The sequence below is a fragment of the Canis aureus genome, chromosome 5, assembly GCF_053574225.1.
Source record: "Canis aureus isolate CA01 chromosome 5, VMU_Caureus_v.1.0, whole genome shotgun sequence".
Taxonomy (NCBI): Eukaryota; Metazoa; Chordata; class Mammalia; order Carnivora; family Canidae; genus Canis; species Canis aureus.
In genome coordinates, this window is record NC_135615.1 from 65,497,799 (window position 1) to 65,521,983 (window position 24,185).

At 54.5% G+C, this 24,185-nt stretch overlaps 1 protein-coding gene and 1 long non-coding RNA gene across 8 annotated transcripts in view; one reads left to right on the forward strand and one right to left on the reverse strand.

The window, feature by feature from the left end:
* Nucleotides 1–352: 352 nt before the first annotated feature.
* NKD1 (NKD inhibitor of Wnt signaling pathway 1) overlaps nucleotides 353–24,185 on the reverse strand; it is an 84,183-nt gene continuing 60,350 nt past the window's right edge. Inside the window, exons 1-7 of one of the 4 annotated variants that reach the window (XM_077898472.1) lie at nucleotides 16,241–16,361; nucleotides 13,203–13,309; nucleotides 9,941–10,036; nucleotides 4,175–4,322; nucleotides 3,593–3,677; nucleotides 2,131–2,258; nucleotides 353–1,386 (exon numbers count right to left, since the gene is read on the reverse strand). In XM_077898472.1, the coding sequence (XP_077754598.1) occupies nucleotides 797–1,386; nucleotides 2,131–2,258; nucleotides 3,593–3,677; nucleotides 4,175–4,322; nucleotides 9,941–10,036; nucleotides 13,203–13,309; nucleotides 16,241–16,280 (1,194 nt within the window). In that variant the 5' untranslated portion in view covers nucleotides 16,281–16,361 and the 3' untranslated portion in view covers nucleotides 353–796. Of the gene's footprint in view, nucleotides 1,387–2,130; nucleotides 2,259–3,592; nucleotides 3,678–4,174; nucleotides 4,323–9,940; nucleotides 10,037–13,202; nucleotides 13,310–13,938; nucleotides 14,058–15,829; nucleotides 16,131–16,240; nucleotides 16,362–24,185 lie in introns of those variants that run through there. The other 3 variants (XM_077898471.1, XM_077898470.1, XM_077898469.1) reach the window with 3 other exon arrangements.
* Nucleotides 16,182–22,123, forward strand: LOC144314411 (uncharacterized). 4 transcript variants are annotated; one of them, XR_013380287.1, is made up of 6 exons: nucleotides 16,202–16,553; nucleotides 18,073–18,386; nucleotides 19,195–19,309; nucleotides 19,711–19,839; nucleotides 20,700–20,766; nucleotides 21,809–22,120. It is a non-coding gene; the product is annotated as an uncharacterized LOC144314411 (long non-coding RNA). The 4 variants fall into 4 exon arrangements; XR_013380284.1 differs by having other exon boundaries at nucleotides 16,182–16,553; nucleotides 19,711–20,766; nucleotides 21,809–22,123; XR_013380285.1 differs by lacking the exon at nucleotides 21,809–22,120 and having other exon boundaries at nucleotides 16,334–16,553; nucleotides 20,700–21,059.

The following is a 24,185-nucleotide window of genomic DNA, read 5'->3' on the forward strand; positions in this document are numbered from 1 at the left end:
ACCACGCTTGTTTGTGTGGTTGGGTTCCCTCTCCAGAGGTTTCCCAAAATGAGAAGGCTGGTTTCAGGGGGCAGTCCTTAAATATGTGTGTGTCTTTCTAAAGAAGAGAGAAAAAGGGAAGGGAGGAGGAGAAGCGTATTTTCATGTGGTGCACGACAGAAAAGATGGGACTGGCTTTGGGCAGGGACGTGATCCCACCGGAAAGGCGTGAAGGGGAACTCCGGAAAGAACAGGGGTTTCGAGGTTGGGACATGAAAACACAACAGCCAGGAAGGTCACGCGTCCGCAGTCCGCTGAAATCCCTTGTAGCACATTACAATCAGTTAAGGGCAAAACAAAATCAGAATAATACTAAGAGGTAGCAGCTGTTTATCTTCTCGGAGATTTTCGAGGGTCTCTGGAAGCAGGCCAGGTAAGGGTGTTCTCCTGGAAGAGACTAGGGGTAGGGCACAATTCTGGCCGAGGGCTCCCCCAGAGCCGGCAAGGGTGCGGACCAGCCTGCGTGGAAACTGCAGCTCGGGAGCCCGAGCGAGCCTCCACCGTCAACAGGCCACTTCCAAACCCAGAGTCATTTCTTGGGTAAGTTATGCAGTCCTCACAACATATAAATAAAAGTTTAGTTCTGTGTTTCCATATATCTTCTACATGGAGGCTAGCTGAATATTAGTGGAGTAACAATAATTATTAATAACAATAATCGTCATAATAACAATAATTAATAGAATAATAATGCCTTGGGGGCGCGGGGGAGGAGGGGTCCTTCATATGGCAGGGCTGGGGGTTTCTGGGGAGGGGTCTATGTCTGGTAGAAGTGGTGGTAATGGTGGTGGTGTTCGTGATGGTGGTGGTGTTCGTGTCTCTGGACCGCCTGGCCGGCCGGGCTCTCATACACCACCACAGCGGGCAGGTCCCTCCCGCGGTCCCGCCCCACGACACTGCCGCCCACCGCCAGGGGCGCCTGCAGACCCCGGCCCCCCTGCTGGCTCTCCTTGGCTCGGTGCTTCTGCTTCTTGTGCCCGAGGGGCGCCAGCGTGGGGAGGAGGGCGGGGCTGGCGGCCAGGTGGGCGGCCGGGGACACCGCGGGGACGGCGGGTCCCACGGGGGGTTTGCTTCTTGCCCCTCTGGCCACGTGGCCCACACCCACGCTCTTGCCCTGGGCCTTGGGGGACCTCACAAAGTGCTTGCTCCCGTCCTGGGTGCCCCGGAGCCGCTGCTGGACCTCCGAGACCTTGGCGAATGGGGTGTCAAGGAAGTGGAAGGAGCCCGGGTCCGCGCCTTGGGGCTTTCGGTGTGGGACGTGGATGGCTTCTGGCTCATGGGAGCGAGACCGAGTGGGGTTGGAGGTGCGGGGGGGCAGCTCTGACTTCTGGGCCACTGATGGGGAGCCTAGGAACCAATTTAACAGATATTTAATGAGCACCTACTGTGTGCCCGTGCTGCCCTGTGCCCCAGAAACCACCTCCACCCCCCTGGCTCCGAGTGGTAACTGTTCTTTCTCCCCACCCCGACTGCTGCTCCTCACTGCCTCGGAGGAACCTCTCTGGAAGGGAACGTGGCCATATACGAAGGGGGAAGATCTGCTTCCTTGTTAGGTCCTTAAAAATAAGTAATTGCCTTTCCAGGAGAGAGAGGAGGAAGAGAGGCGGGTAGCTGTCTGAGGTCATGGGATCGGAAGGAAATCTAGAGGTGCGCTCCTTCACTTTGGAGGTAACCAGCACGCGTGGTAGGAGGAGGCGGAGGAAGGAGTTGGGCTTGGGCGTGTGAAATTAAGTAGGCTACCTCTTCATTTATCTCAGCCAGGGGTCAACAGAGGTCAGCAGCTGATGAGGGCTGAGAGCGGTGTTTTGCTTGGAACAGGGGAGCGGGCAGGAGCGGCCTGGGGGTGGGGGGCGCAGAGCTGTTGTTTTCACTGTATGATAGACCCTATCGATACTATTTGATTTTGTTCAACCTGGGGCATGTTCGTTTTTAAAACGTTTTTAACGTCATCTCTTCCGAGAAGTCACTTTAACCCATCCAATGAAAGCTGCACCTTCTCCCAGCCTGGGGTGGGGATGCAGTGAACGCCACCCCGCATGGTCCCCCCAGCTGTCCCCTCGCTCCCCCTCCCAGATGTAGGAGCTCCCTTACCAGGCCCAAACTGGGATGTGTAGTTCTCTATCCCGGCGAGATCTAAGTAGTGGTTTCTCCTCTCAATATTCTCATCCACGCAGTGGTGGTAGCAGCCAGACTGCTCCAGACGGCTGTCACCCTGGAACCTAGGGCAAGAAGGCAAGTGAGTGGGTGGGCCCTGGCCCTCTGTGGGGGTAGCCCCATGTCTACCGGGGAGCCACCAGGACAAAGCCTTCTGGACCCTTCATTCATTTCCTTCTGGGTCTTGGGAAGGGGCTCGGGTGGGGAGAGGGAGTGGTCATCGCAGCCACCTTTGTTTCCAGTTTCTTCCCTGACAGCAGAGATGCAGACCTTTGCTGGCCTCCCTGGGCCTTCTGGGGAGGACTGGAGAGGCATTTGCTTTGAACAGGTCCAAAGTAAAGTTGAGAGGTTACTGGTCAAAACTTAGGGAACCTCAAAGTCAGGCTTCAAACCACGTGCGCCCGCAGTGGACAGGACACCTAAGCCCTGGGCTGGTTCCCCAGAGAGCGTGGGCAGCGGAAGCCCCCAGGCCACTGCGGCTAAAGGGGGCAGGCTCTGTAACCTGCCCCAAAGCCAAGAACGGGCCTTATGAATGTGTATGTAAGGAGGGAGTCTGAGCTTCCCTGCAAGGCTCTCCCATCTGCCAGCCCCACCTCCCTCATTACTCCCCGACCCCCTGCTCCCTGCACCTCCCCACACCAAGCTGGGGCCCCTGCTGGGACCACCTCCCAGCTTGCCCCTATGCGTGGGTGCTTCCCACAATCCAGTTACGTCCTTTCCCTTCCATGCAGGTATTCCCATCTCCCCCCTTGACTTCTGGGCCGCTAATGCCTCCTACGTCCTTCTGCCTCCTAGGCTGCTGTTACTTTATATTCCTGTTTACTCAGTGACTCAATGTTTTTCTTTAAACACACTCTCTCTTTGCGTCCCTCTCTCCATCCCCCCTGCAGTTAAAAGAAATAACAGGTGGAAGAGAACCGCAGCCTCACAATCCCTTAGCCACAATTCTGACACCCAAAAAAGCCTGAAGACAAAGATTTTCTCATTACCTTGGGGCAGCCCAGCCTGCCCTAAATGGATGTGATGGGAGCCACAGCCTTTATATCATATCACTTTGTGTGGATATTCATATGTCTCCGTGCAGAAATTTCAGTGTGCTAAATCCCAGGGTGCTGCCCAGATGCCAAATAGAATACATGAGAAATACACCAGGAACATCTTTTCTAAAATCCAACAGATGCTCGATTCCAAAACATTTCTGGCCCAAAGAGTTTTGGACAAAGGAATGTGGACCTACATTTAGTTATTTTTTTAAAAATTGATTTGTGAGCCTATCCTCCGAAATCACTTGCCTCCAGCTCAGTCCCTCAGGTGCAGGTACACAGCTAGTGTTCAATATGTGGTCAGGTGCCTTGGGCTGCTAGCCACCCCCCCCCCCACACACACACCCCCACTGTACCTGAGTGGGGCTCGCTGCTTCTTCTCCCAGCTTCGGAGCTCCTCGGCAGGCTTGGTCTCCGCTCTGGGCCTCGTGCCCTGCAGGTCTGAGTCCCACCCGAGAAACAGCCAGGTGAGCAGCTTGCACCTGTGCCCACCAGCTTCCTGGCTCTGCTGAGGTTTTCTGAGCTCCCTGGCATGTCGCCCTTGATAAATGGCCCACGATTGCTCACAATGGCTCTGTGGGAAGGGTTCTCCAAGCCAGGACCCGACAGAGGGGTCTCACATCTACATGGCCCCTTACCTCCTGCCCCACCCCACCCTCCCAGACTCACCTCCTCCCCAGACTCCTTGGCTAGCCTGCATTATAGCTGCATCCATGCCCATGCCCACCTCCAGGTTTGCCTACCCAGGGTCTCCCACCCGCAATTCCTTTCTTATCCAAATCCTGCTTTTTCAAGGATCTGCTCAAATTCCACCTGTCCACAAAGTCCCTCCCAGTAAAAGGGGCTCCTTTCCACTCCTCCCAGGTAGGGTGGTGATCCTTCCTGAGATCTGGGAGTGGACTGGCCCCTGTGGCCTGGGCAGCCCTCCAGCCCCTCACCAGGGTGATTGAGAAGGATGCCCTTCTTGCCCTGGCTTCCATCAGGGGCCACTGTGAGCTTCACCCGCAGCGTCTTGCTCGAGGTCGGGGAATGGTTGACAGAGGAGTCAACCACCTCGTAGATGGTGTGCAGCAGGCTGGTGATGTCCTGCAGGGGAGCAAAGCAGAAATCCACGGGGGGTCTTTAGCCACCGTGCATGCACAATACAGGAATCAGAGGGCTTGTGAAACCTGAGAAAGCGAAAACCCCCTGGCTCCCTCCAAAGTCAAGCCTAAGGGACAAACTTGCACATGAAAGGTTCATCCAGGAGGGGATCCTAGGACGGAGGGGATCCTAGGATGCAGGAGCCAAGGGGCAGGGAGCAGTGGATGAGCTGAATGAACAGGTACAGCCAGGGGCAACGGGACTCAGTTGCACTTGGGTCCTCAGAGGGACTGTGTGGAACCCACCCCAGAAAAGTCTCATCCCTCCCTGGTCGAGTTGCCCTGGGGGATGATGATGCTACATTCCCTGGACTTCCAGGCTGTCCTGCAAAGACTGAGCTACCTCCCACCAGGAAAAGCTCTTCTGGTGGGCACCATTCACCTCGGCAGCAGGTGAACTTAGAGGCAGGCTGGGGAGCCTAGGGGAGGGCCTCAATGGCACCTGCTTCAGGTCTCAGGAGCTCCTTCTTTTTTTAAAAAGATTTTATGTATTTATTCATGAGAGACACATAGAGAGAGGCAGAGACACAGGCAGAGGGAGAAGCAGGCTCCCTGCAGGGAGCCCGACGTGGGACTCGATCCCGGGTCTCCAGGATCACGTCCTGGGCTGAAGGCAGCGCTAAACTGCTGAGCCAACCAGGCTGCCCTCAGGAGCTCCTTCTGAATGAAACATGGAAAAGCAGATGTGTTGCTAACTGTTCTGTGAGAGCTTGACCAAATCTCATCTCCTCTCTGGGCCTCGGATATTACCTCAACCAGAACAGAGATGTCCGACCCAAGCTCCGTGAAGCATCTCAGAGACTTCTGACTGGGGACTGGAGGGATAAAATAGGTCTCCCTTTGTTCTGGGCATCTGCTAAGGTCATTTGCCTGAGGGGAGGCTTCCAGCTCTAAATGATGTAGGAAACCTTTGGAAAAGGTATTTGCTCTTTATAGGTCGGGGGCCCCAGATAGCCAATTACCCACCCTTATGGCTCTTCCTACACAGATAGAGCCCTCTCCTTACTCCCCACCCACAAGCCCTTCAGGCAGAGGTAGCAGAGGTGACACCAAGCACTGCCATGGCTAGGCAGGGATATGGATGAGTGACTTGGAGTGGGGAAGCACCCACAGATGTGGCACCCACTCAGCACAGCTGATATGCCCTGTGGCAATGGGGACAGGCATCTCAGAAATCCAGAATCTTCTGCTAAATCTTCAGAACCTTTGATACTGGAAACTCATCTAATTTTTGCCAACTCCCCATTTCCCCATCTCCCCAGCCGCTGGCTATCAGCACTCTACTTTCTATGTCTACAAATCTGACTATCCCAGGGACCTCAAAGAAGTATTATCGCACAGCAGCTGCCTTTTTGTGACTGGCTTGTTTCACTCAGCACAACATCCTGGAGGTTCATCCATATTGTGGCACCTGTTAAAATTTCCTTTCTTGGGGTCCCTGGGTGGCTCAGTGGTTGAGCGTCTGCCTTCAGCTCTGGTCATAATCCCAGGGTCCTGGGATCGAGTTCCACATCAGGCTCCCTGCAGGAAGCCTGCTTTTCCCTCTGCCTGTGTCTCTGCCTCTCTCTGTGTGTCTCATGAATAAATAAATATCTTTTTTAAAAAAAGAATTTCCTTTCTTTTCAAAGCTAATACCACACTGTATGTCTATGTTTATCCACTCACCTGCTGACGGACACTTGGATGGCTTCTGTCTTTTGGCTCTTGGGAGAAATGCTGCCGTGAATGTGGGTGTACAAGTATCTTGAGACTCTGCTTTGGGGAGTACATACTCAGCAGTGGAGATCATATGGTAATTCTGTTTAGCTTTCTGAGGGCCCTCCATGCTGTCTTCCACAGCAGCCACACCATCTGACATCCCCACTGATAGTGCACAGGGGTTCTGATTTTGTCACTTCCTTGGGGACACTTGTCATTGTTGGTCAGTTTGAGGTTTTTTTTTGTTTGTTTTTGTTTTTGCTTTTGTTTTTGTTTTTAGTAGCCATCTTACGGCATATAAGGTAGGATCCCACTGTGGTTTGGATTTGCATTTCCTAACGTTAAGTGATGTTTAGCACCTCTTCCTATGCTTATTGACCATTAATTTATGTATCTTCTTTGGAGAAATTATCAAGTTCTTTGACCATTTTTAAACTGGGTTGTTTGTTTTCCCGCTGTTGAGTTGCAGTTCTTTTTTATATTCTGTATATTAATCTTTCATCAGATACGTGATTTGCAAATATTTTCTCCCATTCTGTAGGTTGCCTTCCACTCTGCTGTGTCCTTTGATGCACAGAACTTTTTAATTTTGATGTAGTCAATTCATCTATTTTTGCTTTTGCTGCCTGTGATAATTTTTAACAAAAACTTCTGGGGGGCTGGGTTGGAACATCTCGGGGCTACATCAGGATTGTGGAGGCTGCCAGTTTGAGACTCAGGCTCTCTGGCTCACTCAGCAATCTAGCTCCTCTGGCAGGGCCCACAGAAGACTCCTTTTCTCCTCTCTTCTGCCCTTGAGCTTCTCTGCACCCACCCCCAGTTTGCCCCCTCCTCTTTCCATCTTAGGAAGCCCATGAAGGAGGTGCCAGTATATCCATTTTACAGATAAGAAAAGTCAGGTCCACTAACATCATCCATCCAAGTGTCCTCTCCCAAGCGGGGGGGGGGGGGGGGGGGGGGGGCGGCGCATTGATTTGAGGTCTAGGAATAGGCATGCTCCTGCAATCCCAGCTGAAAAATCAACTCCTGCCTGCGCGGGGCCCAGCATACAGAAGTGGGTGCCTGTGAGTATTTATTGCACAAATGAACAGGTACTTTCTTCTGAGTTGGGAAGTGAGCCCAGAGCCGGCTCTGGGCTGTAGCTGCAGCGAGGAGGGAGCCTGTCTGCTCTAGCGCAGAGAAACATGCCCACAGACGGCCAGGGAGCATGGAGGGGACTGGTATTTATAGCCAACTTTGAGGAGTGGCCTTGATGCTAAAAATAGACCAAGGGGAAATACGAGGCTGGGTTCTCCCTGGACTGGAAGCCAGCCTCCTTGCTCCTCCTCGGCAGGAGGAAGACACAATGCAGGGATGGCCTTCTGTAGGCCAGTCTGAGGCACCCTCCTTGGGAAATCTCCCTTCCTGGCTCTTCCTCTTGTAAAGGAAGGCAAGATGCAGAGCCAGATGGCAGTGTCTGGCCGTGGGTTTCTGCAAGGCCTCCGAGGTGGGGGGCAAGCCCTCTCCTGGTCAGCCTTTCTGAACCAGCAAGGAATGAAGACGGCAGCTAGCAGGGGCAGGTGGCAAGCAAGGGGCAGCATGGTCTTCGTCCCCACATGCATCAGAAGAGAAGGCGATGCCACTGAGAAGCCCAGGCTGGCTGCCTGCGTGGCCTGGACAGCCAGCCGGGGCCACGGCCATTCAGCTCAGTGACCAGGCATCCAGGCTACAGTGTGCTGCCCCATGAAGGTAATTACACCGCAGCTGCCATTCCCAAACAGGACGGGGAGGAAAGGCGGCTCTTGCTCCAGGAAAACCATAACCCCTCACACAAAGCATCCCAGCTGGAGGGACGAGGGTTCACCTAAGCCCTCCCCTTGGCCTTCCACAAGGTCTCCAACCAGGAAGCATTTCCACTGCTTCCCAAGTCCCCAGGCCCCTTCTCAGGGCTTTGCCTGCCCAGAATCCATTCCCCCACCCCCTGAGGACAGTACCTTGATTTTATTTTGGGAGCCAATTACACACCCCCCTCTCACTTTTAGTCTCTGTGGCTCATGCATCGAATAACATCCTCTGGCTCCAGGATGTGGAATAGGGCCATCTGAAGCATTGCAAACCCACAGCAAAAATGACTGGATCAGGGCCATTCATGTGAGGCCGTGGGAGCCAGTGAGGTTTGGTTCTGGAATTTCTGAACTGGAAGGGTTGCTGAAAGCCCCAGACAGAGGAGGAAAAATATTAGCCATCACCTTGCTCCTGGCCAGGGGGAAGGCTCTACCATGGAGCCTCTGGATCCAGCCATGCCTGAAGTCAGCCTCCTGGACCACATTTCAGTTACATGAACCAATATATTCCTTTTTTTTTTTTTTTTTTTGGACCTATAGCAGTTTGCTGGGAGTCTGTCACTTATATGCCAAGGAGTCCTGAAGGACTGAGAGTCACTCACAGCTTCTTCCTCCACCCTGTTCTAATATTCCTTAAGCCACGGGCTGAGGAAGAGGTGCCCTATTTTCACCCAGGTGTCCCCTCTGGTAGCTTCTCCTGTACCAGCCACAGAGAAGAAAATCCACATCCCTGAATTAGGCAGGGAGAGAAGACAGCAAAGCTTCCCTGGGAACACACCTGGCACCCTCGAGAGCCGGATGGCAGGCACGTGTGGCCCCCGCCAAGCTACTCTCAGAGCCCTAGGCAGATCTGTAGCAGGTCACACATCTGAAAACCAGGGCCTCCAGGGGAGGGGGAGGATGTCGCAGAGGGTCAGTGGGGAGAGAAAGGAAGCGGATGGGGTAAGGGTGAGGCCCAGGGTATGCGGGAGGCAGAGACCCTGCAATAGTTCAGACCAGCTCATGCCCCTGCTTAAACCAGCCCACCACCAGTGGCTTCCCCAAGCACCAGGAACCAAAGCCAGGGCCTGCCCTGCTGGCTCCGCCAAAGCCAGGTCTCCTGTGAGCAGCCACACCAGTCTCCTCCAGTGCCTTGAACACCCGAGCGCCCGGCATCTGTCTCCCGGCTCCACATGCCATGCTCGGCTCTGCGTCACCTCCTGCAGGAGGCTTCCCTAGACACAGGGACCCTTCCCTTCACTGGACCCATCACACTGTGCAATTGTCCCATAAGTGTTTGGGATTTGCCCCCTCAGGTGGCTGGATGCTGTGTCTGTGCTGTCCTTCGCCTTGTCCCCACACCTAGGGCATAGTGAATGTAGATAGTGGGTGCTCAGTATTCAGACAGATGCAGGGAAGGAGGGTGACGGGCACACGGAGGAGAGAGAGGTGTGGCAGGACGGCTGAGGGGAGAGACGCAGGCGTTCAGAGGGAGACGGGCGGTGAAGAGCAGGCCGGGACAAGGCCATGCGTAGAGCCACTGGCAGAGCTCTCAGGGCCCGGGGGTGCTCATTCCGGGATCGGCAGAGGGAGGCACCGCCTGGCCTTCATGTGCCCACCCGGCCCCAGCTCCTGGGTAGCCTGTCTGAGGTGGGAAGCGGCCTGGGTGGTCCCAGGCCTGCCCCAGCCAGAGCTCCCTGATCTCAGAGAGGAGGACGCAGGACAGGTCTCTGTGGGGACTCGGGGTCCTCCTCTGGAGAGACCTTGGGGCTCCACGCCTGCCTCCCACCCTCCCCCTTCCCCTTCCCCAGTGGGAGCAGTGCCTCTCCTGGGTGCAGGGAGCCCAGCTGCCCCTTCCTCTGTCGCCACTGCCCACTCACCAGGCAGCTCTGGGATATTCTTCCAGGACCCCCTGGAGCTCCAGCAGCCTTGCTCCCCCCGACACACCTCCCTGCCATCTGTTAGCCTGCCCTCAGGAGGAGGACCAACCCTAGGAGACACGGAAGGTGCAGAAGTGCCTAAGGGGGTGGCCTGTGGCAGCAAGTCTGGCAGGTGCACTCACCTCGCGGGTGACCTTGCCATTGTTGTCAAAGTCATACAGGGTGAAGGTCCACTCCTGCCGGCTATCCTCTTCCACAGACACGTCACATTGGAGCTCCTAGACATGAACATACAACACACAGGCATGGCTGGAGTACCCAGAGGCCAGGTCGCAGGCCTGCTGCCTTCCCACTGCCCTCCCCAGACCTTGTGCGAAGGGAGAGCACGATGACCCCAACATGGAGGGACAGGAGGGTGTGGGGGGAGAGGCCCGCCGGGCAGGGGAGGTCCAGGGAGAGACGCCGGCAAGGGTGCCCGACAGCCTCTGAACCTTTGAGGGCAAAGGAAACACTAGAGGCATGAATTGAGGCGAGGCTTTGTGAACCTGGATGGAGGGACAGAAGTTACTAGAAGACACAGGGAGCAGTAATAAGGAGCCATGGCAGGACTCCCAGGGTGGCCACCTGACCTGGGAGGCAGGAGAGGGTGAGCAAGCATTAAAAGGTAAAGCTCCAGGGCAACCTGGGTGGCTCAGTGGTTTAGCGCCGCCTTCAGCCCAGGGTGTGATCCTGGAGACCTGGGATTGAGTCCCACATCGGGCTTCCTGCATGGAGCCTGCTTCTCCCTCTGCCTGTGCCTCTCTCTCTCTCTCTCTCTCTCTCTCTGTCTCTCATGAATAAATAAATAAAATCTTAAAAAAAAAAAAAAAAAGGTGAAGCCCCAGGTACATGGCCCTTCAGAGCTTTGTGGCCCTGGGCATGGCTGCTCTGTGGCTTGGTTTCCCCTCATATAAATTATGGAAAAGACGAGTACTGATCTCCTAAGGCTGTTGGGAGCATGAACTGCCCCCTGCCCGTGTCCCCTCGGTGCTCCTGGGCCAGTTCCTGACCTCCCACCTTGAGCATCCAGCTCCTATGTCCCACGAAGACCTGAAGAGCCGGGGATTGTAAGCCCAGGACACCCCAAGGCGTTCAGCATGGCCCTTCTTGGGGGAAGGAGGTTCCCAGCGGGACTGAGCCCCCGCTGCCCTGGCAGTGATCCCGTTAACCTACTGGTTTGGGCTTCCCTCCTTTGCTGCTCTCTGGGATCACCTGCCAAGTCCTTGCCTCCGGCTCTGCGATGGGGAAACTGGAAAAAGCGTGGAACTGTTTGGCACTGAGAGAAGTCCAATTAATGATAGTAACTGCCATTGTCTTTGCTGTAATGTTAACATATGAGGTACGTAATGCTAACAATGGCTTCATTATCATCACTCACAGGACCCGACATGTCTAACCACAGGAACCTGCACTGGGAAGTGATGAGCTCTGTCCCTGGCAGTGTGTGTGCAGGAGCCAGCAGAACACCAGATAGAAAGTTCTAGAAAGGCTGGCTGTTTTGGGAAAGAGATTCACAAGATTCTATAAAAACAAGCAAAGATCCTTCCAGGCCATTCTGTTTCACGTCTTGCCTCAGCTCCCCTCTCCTTTTGCAGGAAGACAGGTTCAGCCCCCGGGAGGGGGGTGGTACCTGGCCTCTGAACGCTGGCAGGGATGTGCCCGAGCGCGGCGTCCCTGCCCCCAGCCTCTGCAGCTCGAAGCCAGTTCCCTCCAGCAGTCCTCGGGCGGCCCACGCGGAGTTCAAAGTCAGCCTTCCCTCAGTTGTGACATGCCCGTCTGATACCTGCCAAGTGCCCGCTCTGCTCTGCAAGGCACCGTTTCATGTAGCACAGCACTCGCCCTGCACACATGCGCGCACGCGCGCACACACACACACACACACACACACACTCAGAGCGTTTACCCGATTCCTTCTCCCTGGCCCTTCTGCTCGGCTCCAAAGGCAGCTAAAGCCTCAGTAACTATCCCTCTCTCTCTCAACTTCTGTCATATGTATCTTCTGTCCGCCCCCACCCCTCACCTGGACTTCTCAGGTGAGTCGTCCTCATGGGCCATGGACGAGTCCCAGGCAGTTAGCCAGGCCCTTTCCAGAAATCAGCCCGCTCAGGCCTCCAGGGAAGTGAGACATCTAGGTCTGAGGCTTCCCTCTGCTGCTGCACTTGGCCCTCGGCTCGGCCAGCCACCCCAGAAGACATGCAGGGACCCCAGTACACTCCAGGAAGAAGCTAGCAACCCCAGCTCCCCAGGTGCATGCTGCCTGCACCCCTCAGCTGGTGCATTCAGGGCCCAGTGTGACCATCTCACACCCTTTCCCGAGTCATCTTCCCGCACCACCGCCATCCCTCTGCAATACAATGCAGCTTGTTTGCACAGAACGGGCGGCACTGGCAGGCTTCTGGGCCTTGCTCCTGCTGTTCCCTCCACCTAAAGTGTTCCTTATCCCAAAGGCTCCGTGTCATCACCTCTCCCAACTCCTAGTCCTACACTCAGAGGCTCACTTCAGACTCACTCATCCTCCCAACCTCCGCTTGCAGCCACAGCACTGCATGGAGTCTGGAACAGCCACACGTCCGTCACTCTGCAGGCCTCCAGGCTCGGGTGGCCACCCCCTCCGCATACTCCCAGATCCCCCTCACATCCCCGACAGTGCAGTTACTGGGTCTGGGTCACTCTCCCAGGCCCCTCACCACACTGTGGTCCATGAGGCAGGAGCCATGCCCAGTTCACTTGGGGTCCCCAGGGAACCAGCGGGTGTCGATCAAGTGTGGTTGGAAGGGAGAGGAAAGTGCTTACGTGATAGTGGACAGGCACCCCTTTGAGCACGTTAGATGCATTAACTCCTCATGCTTACAATACCCGAAACAAGACAGATGCTGTTGCTACCCCCATTTCCCAGGTGAGGCCAGCTGAGCTGTGGCAGAGCTAGGACTTGAACCCTAGCCTGCTGGTTCCAGAGTGATGGCCTAGTGGTCTCACGGAGGGAAGCAGAGAAGGAAGGAGAGTGAGGGCAGGGCAGAGAGAGTGTAAGCTCCATGCCAGATAGGCTGGGCAGGGAAGGCCATCACCCAGTACAGTGATAGCAGTGCCAGGGCCAGCCGTCACCCCTCTCATGTGCTCTCCCAGACCTCTGGGCCACAGCCCAGTGGCCACAGCCCAGCTGCCACCCCACATTGCAAGTCTGGGTAGCCCGGGCCAAGAGGGGTGGCTGCACACGTCCTCAGGACCTGCATGGAGCTGGGGCAGCCCCAGACATGAAGGGAGAAGCCTCTCACTGCAGGCAGCTGTTCACACAGGAGGTATAAGGCCCTCACATCTGCATAGGCCTCAGTTTACCTCCTAGAAGAGCACCACTGGGGGGACAGAAACCCTCCTCTCCAGAGCCCAGTGCCAGGAAAGGGAACTTACTTCAAATTTCAGCTGCTTCTTGGAGCCAGGGCAAGATTCGCTTGCCTTCTCCCTCCTCTTCTCATCTCCGCTGGTCAGCCCATCTGTCTTCTCTGGAGGCAGGGCCACTGCAGGGAGGACAAGTGAGACAGCATGAGGACAGTCCCCAGCTGGGCCTCGGGGCCACCACACCCACTGTGGCTTTGTTCTGGTGACCATGTGGAGGAGCGCCGGGGTGCTAGGCCTCTTTCTTCCCTGTCTGTGTGCTCAAGTCAAAATCACTTTGCTCGGGGCCTCTGGGTAGCTCAGGGGTTGAGCATCTGCCTTCGGCTCAGAATGTGATCCTGGGGTCCTGGGATCCCACATCGGGCTCCCTGCAGGGAGCCTGCTTCTCCCCTGCCTCTCTCATGAATAAATAAATAATATCTTAAAAAATTGCTTCACTCTCTGGCCTTTGGTAATGTCCGGGGTACACATGTGCTGGCCACTCAACTTACCTCCAGGGTGCATCTGAGGCCTCAGAGGCCTCCATTCTCCGCCCCTTATAAGTTCGGATAAGCAGCCTGTGGCCAGCCAGGGCTGTGTCAGACCAGGGGCAGGTGGCCAGGGAGCTTGTGGCCCGTGGCCACGGTCGGCACAGCCTCACTGCCTTTCCTGCTGACATTTGGGCTTCCTCCAAGATGCTGCCTGCCCGGGGCCCAGCGTACGGCACACTGGTGGGTGGTCAGGAGGACTGAGGGAAACGGAGGCGTGGTACCTCTCTCAGCTAGCCTGGGGAGGTTTAGTTTCTGCTTGGATCCGGATCCTTCTGATACTGTGTGTGACCCAGGGTGGGGCATGTAACTTCTCCAGATATCTCAACTAGTTTCTGCAGTGATAAAACAAGGATCAGAACAGCCCCCTCCCCACAGGATCCTTGTGTGGATTCAGTGAGCTACGACCAACCGTCAAGGCCAAGAGCCCAGGGCCAGCACACAGGGTCCCCGCCATTGGTAGTCACAGTCAGGGGAATGATGTCCCCTCCCCACTCAATCTTGGGCATCAGCATAGTTGGTAGCTAAGTTTTCTCAAAACGGAGGCTTCGGGGATACAAAAGGGACACGCAAGGATCATATCAAACACAGGCAGTCCGGGATGGGGAACAGGACGGGGAGGGAAGAGCTGAAGATAAGGATGCTCCGGTCACCAGCCCAGACGGGTGAGGACAGGAAGGCCACGGTGGCAACAGACTGACCTAGCTCCTTCTACAGCTCCCCTCCCAGCTGGGCCTGAGTGCCCCCTTCTTTCTCTTCACCCCGGGTACACCCAGAGGGATGCAGGGGGGTGGGGGAGGGCCCCACCCTCGATGCCCACATCTCAAGGCAACAACTCCCTAGGGATCCAGCTGGAGACCCTGCCTCGGCCACAGATCCCAGTTCCCTCCCAGTGCTTTCACAGGGAGGTAGATAAGGACAAACCTCAGAGGAGATCCAGCTCCTCGGAGGCCATGGGGCGGGGGTGGGGGGCAGGGACTGATGCTGACCACTTCTGATATAGTGGATAAAACCAGGTCCTGCCTTCCCTGCTCCTCCAAAGCAAACAGTGTAGGCCAGGAGGTGCGCCACTCCCATGCAATGCTGAGCCCTGGGGCAGGTAAGCAGGTGATTAGCCAGTGACCCAAGGATAGCTGAGCACACAGCCTGGGCCACCCTGATCCCCCACCCCAAATCTACTGGCATCCTGCTGGTCCGGACCAGCTGCCATCATGGGACCAGACAGGGTGCAACGCAAAGCCACTTTTATCCAGGCCACAAAGCGGTGGGTGCTGCTGTCACCCCCATTTAGAAGAAAGCAAAAAGGTCTGGAGGCTTAACAGAGCGAGTGAGGGAGCAGGGGCTCTCTCCATTCCCAGCCCTCAGCTATAGGAACCCCCAGCATCCAGTGGGTGCAGCTGAGCTTGGCGAGACTGTCCTAATTAAGAGGACTCAGAGTCTGGGTCCATCTCCTGGTCCTGCTGCTGACTGGCCTGGGCAACCTTGAGTAAAGCACTAGACTTCTCTGGATCTCAGTCTCCTCCTGTGGAATATGGGGATGAAATGGGTTCTTCCTCACAGGGTTACTGGAGTGGTGGGGGGAGGCAATGAGGAAGGTGCCTACTTAGCACTGTGGCCTACATGTAATAGGTACTCGATAAATGCTGGCTGTGCAGAAGATGGTCCATGGTCCCAGCTGATAGCTCAGATCGAGGTGATGCCCGTCACCCCCAAACCGCCCCACTGGAGAAACCAGGGTGCTCTCCTGGCCTGCAATATCCTCTATTCAGCCCCCCTGTGGGGTGTGGGGAGTCGGGTGGGAGCGGAGAAGAAAGGAAAACAAAGCCCAGCTCCATCTTCAAAGCTGCAGCCTCCCTCCACAGAGGTCCTGGCTGGAGATGTAAGCCAGCCAGGCTTATCGAAACCAAACTTCAAGTTCAAAGAGAAGTTATCAGAAAACCACCTTCAGGTTCAACATTGCCTTTCAAGTTCCACTTGATAAAACCCAAAGAAAAGAAAGCTCTGTCCCTGTTCCCTCCTTCTCTGGAGCACCCCTCCCCACATGTGGGTCCTCCCTACCTCCCCTCCTTTCTCCTCACCCACGGCAGGTGGAAAACATCCCCCTCGACCACTCACCCTCATCCTGTGTCTTCTCCAAAGACCAGCGTGGTCTGGATTGCCTTCTCTTCACCAAGAGGTCCTTCATCCCCACCCCATCCCCATTCAGAAAACCACCCCAGGCACCTGTGGCACTGGCCACTGATGGGTCATAGGACTGGGAGCCCTCCTGCCCCCAGAGCCCTGGGGGCCAGAAACAGGGAGAGTCAGCACCTTCTGCCCCCGCCAAAGTCCCTTCACCCTGTCACTGTCCCTTCCACTCCCCAGTGACCAGAGGAGATGTCACAGAGGTGATGGGAAAGCCTAGCAGGCCCTGAGTGCCAGGGGCAGGGGCCGGGACACAGGGCCCTGCTCCTACACCCACATATGAACCCTCTCAAACCAGACATTAACCAGCATCCGGCCCCACCACCCCTGCGCAGAACAAACCTCTCTCCCTCCATCCATCGTTGGGCTCGTGGGCAGGCATAGGAAGGGTAAAGGGTGCTCACTTGGGGCTGCCAAGGTCCCACCAACCAGCAAAGAGAATGGCATGTTTGTCACAATGGGCTTTGGGGCCAGATTCCGAGCCCATTCTCTGTCTCCTACTCCTGCTCAACCCAGAGATTTTTTTCCCCCAGAGATGATCTTCTGGGGGCGGGGGGTACATAATGTCAAAGGGACTCTGATCACTCTTTAATCACTCACAGTAACAACAGGAGATACTGCTAATTTGAAAGAAGAAAGGAAAGCTGGAGCAAAGGTAGGAAAAGGAAGGGAAGAGATGGAGTAAGGAGGAAGCAAAGCCTTTAAATTCAAAGACTCGTATTCTGGGTTTACATCCTGCATTCACATCACTGTCTGTGATGTACCTTTGGATGACTAAAAGCAGGGGCTGGCAAGCTACGCCCTGTCCACCCACCGCCTGCTTTTGTAAATAAAGTTTTATTGGGACACAGTCATGCTCATAGGCACTGTGTATGGCTGCTTGGCTCTACACTGGCAGAGTTCGGTTGTCACAACAGAGACTATATGGCCCACAAGGCCTAAATGATGCACTCTCCTGGCCCTTTGTAGAAAAGTTTATGAACTGCTCTTAGGTAAATGCAGCCCTCCCTTCCCGCCAGGGTACCCTGATAAGCAGGATGCAGGCTGGATTTCACTGTACTGCTCACCTGCTTCACTGGAAACTCTTGTGCAGTACACAACCTGCCCAACCATGCACAGTACGCATGGAAGAAAGAAAACATCAACTCCGCTTTCTTGAAACCAATTCTCAGCTCAGATGAGTCTGGGGGCGGTGTGTGGAGCTCCTTCTCTTTGGAAACTGCTCCCTGTCGCTCCTCACACCACGGCTGCAAGGAGCCTGCTGGCTGTGTTTACCAGATGATGGATCTCTCCCACATTAGCTCCCAACCTGGCATCTCTCCACCCCCAGCAACTGCCAGATTAAATGCATTACTTGACCATCTTCACCGGGCTCCCTTTGATGTTCCCTTCTCAAGCTTCAAAATACCTTTTGGAGGGAGATCAGACAGCATTAAACAGAATTACTAATTAATTAAGCAAAGTTAAATTTTAAACACTGTTTGTTGTGTTCGCCAAAAGCCTGAACAGAACAGACTTTTTTCCTCCACTGAGATCAAAGACGGTCTCTTCCCTGTCCCTCCCCCAGTTTAAAAGAAGAGGGGGCTGGGGAGGGAAAGAGGGAAAGGAGAGAGTCAGAGGAGCACCAGCGAGTGAGGAAAGACCCGAATGGGGATGGTTGTTGGCGATGATCACGGGGCCAGCTCCCGGCCCCCACCCCACAGCCACAGCCCCAACAGGAGGCATCAACAGCTCATTTGGGACCACATGCTGGGAGAGCCCCGGTCACCTTCTCCAGCCTCTTTAGCCTGGCAAATAGCAGTGACCCCGGGAGCAGGATGGCACAGCCCACCCAGCCAGAGCTGCTGACAGCTGGCACCACCCAAACAGCATGAGAAGACGGCTACGAAATAAAACAGATCCGCCCTCTCGCAGCCCCACTTTCCCTGGCACCCAGGCAGGACCAGCACCTCAGGGCTCTTCCCTGCAGTGGGGGTGGCTGGGGGCTTGGGGGGTGGTGGTGGTACTCGGGGTCATCTGGGAAACAGGTTGGGTTGTGCCATGTACCACTCTAGGGGGCGCCATTCATAGACTGGGCCTCATTTTGGACAGATGGCAGAAAGGTGTCTTGCGGGGGGACGGGGGGGGGGGGTGCTCCTTTCTCTAATTTGCACAAATGAATTTGTCGTGAGCAGAGCGTGGTCTATCCCCATCCGGCCCAGCGCTTCATTCTGAGCAATCTGATCTGGGATCTTCCGATTCCTTCACAAGAGCCTGCCACATCCTGGCAGCCAGACTGCAAGTCTCGTGGGAGCCTGGACCCTGCATGCCCACAGTGCACAGCATGCAGCACGTACCACGCACATGCACGGAGCACTGTTCCAGCCCAGAATGTTAAACTGCACCAAATCCCATAGGCGGACACAAGGAAGGCACATAACAAATGCACCACAAATTCTGGCTTGATGGAGATTGGGAACCAGCGTGAGAAAGGGGGTGTGTGAAAGAGGTAGGTCTGTTCTTGAACCCCATACTTAGGCTAAAATCCAAACCCTGGATGATAGCAGCAAACGCCAGCTTATTTTAACACAATCCAGAAAGGCCTGGTTGATAATAAACTTAGGAAGCAGGGACAAATTTGAAACACCGTTACAACTATTATCAGCCCCCTCCCGCTCTGCCCAGAGACCAGAAATTACTAACACTCAGACGGGCTCTCTCTGCCCGGTTACCTACCACGTCCTCAGTTGATACGACATAAGATCTAACACAAGCCAGAGCTTCCTTGCTGGAGTTTGGACGCCCGCCCTAATGTCCCCACAGGCCCTTCTCAATTGTCCACGTACAGATTATCTGCTGCAAATATTTTAGTGGCCCTGAGGGTGGCTGGCCAGGATGTTTCTGACTCCCCAATCCTCCAGCAGCAGCTGTTAGAGGGAATGCAGATGAATTTTAATATTAGCCTATGCCAAATATAATTAGGCGGGTAAATCTGCTGCCAGTAAAAAGAGAAAGATATCATATGTGCATTCCAGGCCAAATGGTTTCTCGCATCATTTGTGCGAGACTCTCCTGAGGGAGCCAGGGTCCGAAAGACACACAAATCTGTTTGTCAATGAGCACAAGGGCAGGCTGGTGAAGGTAGTGGGTACGTGAAGTATTCTATTAGGGCCTCTCAAGAGCACCAGGTTGGGTAGGCTACTGTTTGCATTTTACCAAAGAGGAAACCAAATTTGAGAAGTGAAATGGATCAAGCCATTTATTTCTCCGCTGAAAATGATCTCTGGGCTCTTTATCTCCCCGGAACTGCTTTTCAGGTTTTGACTCAGCGGTGCTCTCATGCTGTTATCCCTGCCAAGAACACTTGTCCTGGCTCTCCAGCTCCAGCTCATCCTTCAGGTCTTCAGCTTAGGCCCTCCACCCTCTGAGCAGGTGCCCGCACACCCCCAGGGGCTAGACTAGGGTTCTCTGCTCAGGGAGTCTGTCTTATAACTGCTATTATCACTACTTGGTTTATTCCATCTTCTTACTATAGCCCCAACATATAGCATAGTGCCCATCACACCCCATTGAGGCACATCGATACTGTCACCATCATCATCATCATCATCACCGTCATCACCAAAAAAAAAAAACAACAACAACAACAGTAAGTCACACTACCAGGATTTGAACCCAGAAGGTGGAGAAATAGAACAAAAACCCCCTTTTCCTGACTACCCCCCACATACACTGATCTCTCTACTCTGTCACACAATAGTTGACACCTGCTCCTGCATGTTCTGCGACCATCCTCCCTCTTCTGAGAATAGCATCTGGGTTTCCTCTAACAGGTCACCCCTCTCCCATCTCAATCCACATGGTTTAAGGAGAGCTGATCCCATGCCAGCTTCCGGGATGCACCCAGAACCCAGACCTGACACCATGAATTTCAGCCTGACGGCCAATGTGGCTGCTCCTAGGTCAGTACCAAGGGACAGGTCATCCTGAAGTCAGCAAAGCTGAGCCTGTGAGCCTCTCACTTGCACGGACCCTAGCAACGTGTTCACATGGTCATTCTGTTTCCAGACACTCTCAAAATGAGCTATTTTAACCTCAATTGGTTACAAACACTGTCTCTTTCCATTCTGACTTCCATAGGCCCTCTTGTGTCATGTGATGTCAGAGTGAACACAGGTATTTCTGGAATTGAGCTAAGGGAAAAGATGAGTTGGCAGTATAGTTATTTATGTTTAGCAGAATAGACCTATCATCTGGTTCAAAGTTATAAAAGAATTACATAAAAATAGATTAATGTTTAGCAAAATAGACCTATCATCTGGTTCAAAGTTATAAAAGAATGGCATGAAACATAGGTTAATAAAAGGATCCTATATTCTTCTTAAAGATGGCCCCAAAACTGGATCAACTTCAGGTGCCACACAACCTAGATCCACCTGGGCCAGTAAAGTGAGACCCAAACTTTTGCAAGAAGTAGTGAGACTTTGCATGGGGGGCAGGAGGCTCTTTCACTTGAGGTGGCTGAGCTCATAGGATGTGAGCGCCCAGAGCTGGGTAGCCACCCTTGCCATCTTAGTGGGAGAGACCAACACAGGGGCATAGGGAGAGGTGACGGAGAGTCAGGGAGAGAGGGAGGGAGCAGGAGAGGAAGCGAATGTGTGTGTGGATGACGTGGTTTGAGCTCCTGGATCCAGCTGGCCCCTTTTAGGCAAGATCCACCCTAGATTTTTCAATATTGTCAGCCAAAGCTTCAGTGAATTTCTATTGAGTGTCTAAAAGAACCTAAAGCATCCCAACTTAACTCTGAGCCCCTGCTTATCAGGAAAAAACCACCACCACCAAAAGAGACATGCAGGATTCTCCAAAGCAGTTTCTGGCACTTTCCACTGGTGGGTGTCTACCCCTTCCTGAAACCAGAAATGCCAGCCTGGGTCTTTTGCTCCAAAACCATGCCTCCCTGGACTGTGTCTTACTATAGGGAGATTTTCTTTAAGAACAAGTTGTAGGGGCAGCCTGGGTGGCTCAGCAGTTTGGTGCCTGCCTTCAGCCCAGGGCAGGATCCTGGAGACCCAGGATCAAATCCCACATCAGGCTCCATGCATGGAGCTTGCTCCTCCCTCTGCCTGTGTGTCTGCCTCTCTCTCTCTCTCTCTCTCTCTCTCTCTGTGTGTGTGTGTGTGTCTCTCACGAATAAATAAATAAAATCTTTAAAAAAAAAAAAGGACATATTGTGACTGAGGGGAAAGAGGACAGGAAAAAAGAGAAAGAAAGAAAGAAAGAAATCTCCCCAACATATAGTGTTCTGGCCTTTTCCGTCATCAGAGCAGAAGGTTGATGGCCACTCTGCTTTGAGGTCTGAATAGGGTTGAGACGAGAAACATCTGTTCGGGGAGGGAGGGGAGAATGCTGAGAGAGGGAGAGGGAAAGAGAAAAGAGCCTTTTTGGGCTAAAAATACCATGTCCCTTCCACTCTTCCTCCATCCCCACCCAAGTTAAAACATGTGATGAAATTCAACTTTTAAAATCTAACCCCGAGCTACTTGAAACTACTAAAGCCTCCTCGGTATCTGACACAAGTCAGAATTTCCACTGTTCCAGCTGAGCTTTTATGAAGAACAGACTCGAGAGAAGCTGCTGTCACCCGGGCTTCTGGGGAGGACTGCCGCCGAGCGGAGTCGGGCCTCACTGACACTCACAGGAGGGCAGGCTCTGAACTGAGAGAGCACAGCCAGCGGGGTGTGGCCCGCCTGCCCTCCGTCGGGGGGGTCCCCGCGGCTCCCCAGTCATCTCCTCCTCCTCTCGGACTGGCAGGGAACCACCGGCCAGCCCCCGTGATTGACCGGCCTGTGTCGGGGAGGTGTGCAGGGCCATCTGCAGAGACGCCCTCAGAAGTCCTCCCTCTCTCCCCCTCTCTGGCTGTCTCCCCCTTAGCTGTTCCCTGACCTCCAGACTCCGTGTCCAACTGTCTGTCTACTTGGCAGCTCTACTTGGATGTCCAACAGCCATCTGGAGCCCACCATGCCCCCCAACAAGCAGCCCTCACCATCACCTGCCCAAAGCTCCGCCTCAGAGGTGACCCCACCCTGGGGCACCTGGGTGGCTCAGTGATTGAGCATCTGCCTTCGGCTCAGGGTGTGATCCTGGGGTCCTGGGATGGAGTCCCACATGGGGCTCCCTGCAGGGAGCGTGCTTCTCTCTCTGCCTGTGTCTCTGCCTCTCTCTCTCTCTCTCTCTCTCTGTCTCTCATGAATGGATAAATAAAATCTTAAAAAAAAAAAAAAAAAGATGGGGCCCCACCCTTGCCTTTGGTCTTATGCCAGAAGTCCAAGGTGGGGGCCCCAGGATCCCTCTCTTTCCCTCAACCACCTCCTCACCCCACCTCCCTCCTCCCACCCTACCCCCAGGCCCTCCCACTTCTCTCCAACCCCACAGCCCCCACGTTAGGCCCACCCATCACCCTTGCCCACACTACTGGAATCATGTCCCGTCATTGTCATTGTCTCCTGCCTCCCCCCACGTGGCCCATCCTTCCCAGAAGCTACAAGCACCTGGTTAAAATGGAAGTCAGAAGCTGGCACTCACCTGCCTAAAATTTTCCAATGCTTTCTCTTCAAAAGCAGCATAAAAGCCAAGCACGAGGTCTCACCCTTGTCCCTGGTATCTCCTCCTGCTGCATGGGGCTCCCTTTGGTTCTTCCCTAAACCCCAAGTTCCTTCCACCTTGGGGTTCTGCTTGCTTCTCCTGGCTGCTCTCCCTTTACATCCTCCCATGGCCAGCTCCTTCCTGGCACCTGCATCTCAGCTGAGATGTCACCTCCTCTGAGAGGCTTGTCACACTCTACCCTTCACTGGCTTTCACCTCTTGGCAGGGCACCACTACTGGAAACTTGCATGGTTATCCCCACATCCCTCGTGTGAACACCCTGCCAGCAGGGCCCCATACTTGCAGCAGGTGCTCAGTAAATACTTCCTGAATGAGAAGACCTTGGAGGCCTGACTTCCATTCTCAGTGTGCTGTGTGGCCTTGGACACTCTCTGGGCCTTGGCTTCCCAACCCAAATGAAGGGGACCAATGGCCCCCGGGTCTGTGAGTGGCCCCGGGCTCCTCGGGTCTGTGAGTGGCTGCCATGTCACACCTGGGTGCTGGGACAAACCGACCAGAGCCGAGGGGGAGTACACGGGACCTGCCTGGGTGGCCCGAGGGAGGGGGCCACCTGACTTCAGTGATTTCATGCTGTTGATGTCATCTTCCAGTGAGTATTTATTGAGCACTTATAGCATGCCAGACTCTATGTCATGCACTGGGAGTAGAAGGAGAAATTCTAATAGGATTAAAGAAGCTTTGAAAATAGGTCTTCTTTGATCTGGACTAGTAAATAATTATAAACACCAGTTGGCTCCTCTTCAAGAAAGGACCCATGAAACAATAAGACTCCTAACAGCTCACATACACTGGGCACTTACTCTGTACCAGGGCTGTTCTCCACGCTTACGTTAATGACCTCACTGTCATCATGGGAACCCTGCAGAAGCACTCTGATTACCCCCAACAAGGAAAATGAAAAACAGAGACATGATGTGAATGCACCCAAGGTCACCCAGAGAGTTGTGGTAGAGCCAGGCTGGATCTGGGGTCTGACTTGCAAATTCCCAAAAGAGCCCGAGTAAAGGTAAGAAGGTGCCTCTCACAGATTCTGAGGCAGTGGTGGTGAGACAAGTTTCAGAGTTCATGCGGAGTCAGGTCCTGAGCTCGTAGTGGGGCTACTCAGACCCCCAGGGCCTCAGGCTCGACACCACTGCCCTGCATGGCAGGACCAGCTAGTCTAACACGTCCACCCTTGGGCCAGGGAAGCGGGGACCCTGGAGGCCCTGTCAAGCCAAACCTTGGGGGCTTGGAGGGAGGGCCTGGGCCCCCAAGGGGAGGGTCCGCCTGACTTCAACCTTTCTAAGGGTTCCTGTATGGGCGTTCTGTGGCGTCCACTTTTTAGAGATGCCAGGTAGACTGTACTATGCCTGCTTTCAGCCCCGAGTGGAGGTCAGAAGACAGGACACAGACAAGGTGTTGGGGGTCAGTGGGCAAGGCTAGAAGTCAAATCACTGGGAGGGATGGGACATCCCTAGGTGGAAGGGAGAGAGAGGACCCAGAGAGAAGGCGCCCGTGACCATTTATAGGTCTTTCCCTTCCGAAGGGCACAGAGCAGAAGTAGCACCCCATGCCCAGTGGGGACACAGTGCTCTGAGAGGCCATTCAGGGCGATGTGGGTCTGCCAAACAGGTGTGGCACCGATTTGCACCTCAGGCCACAAGCC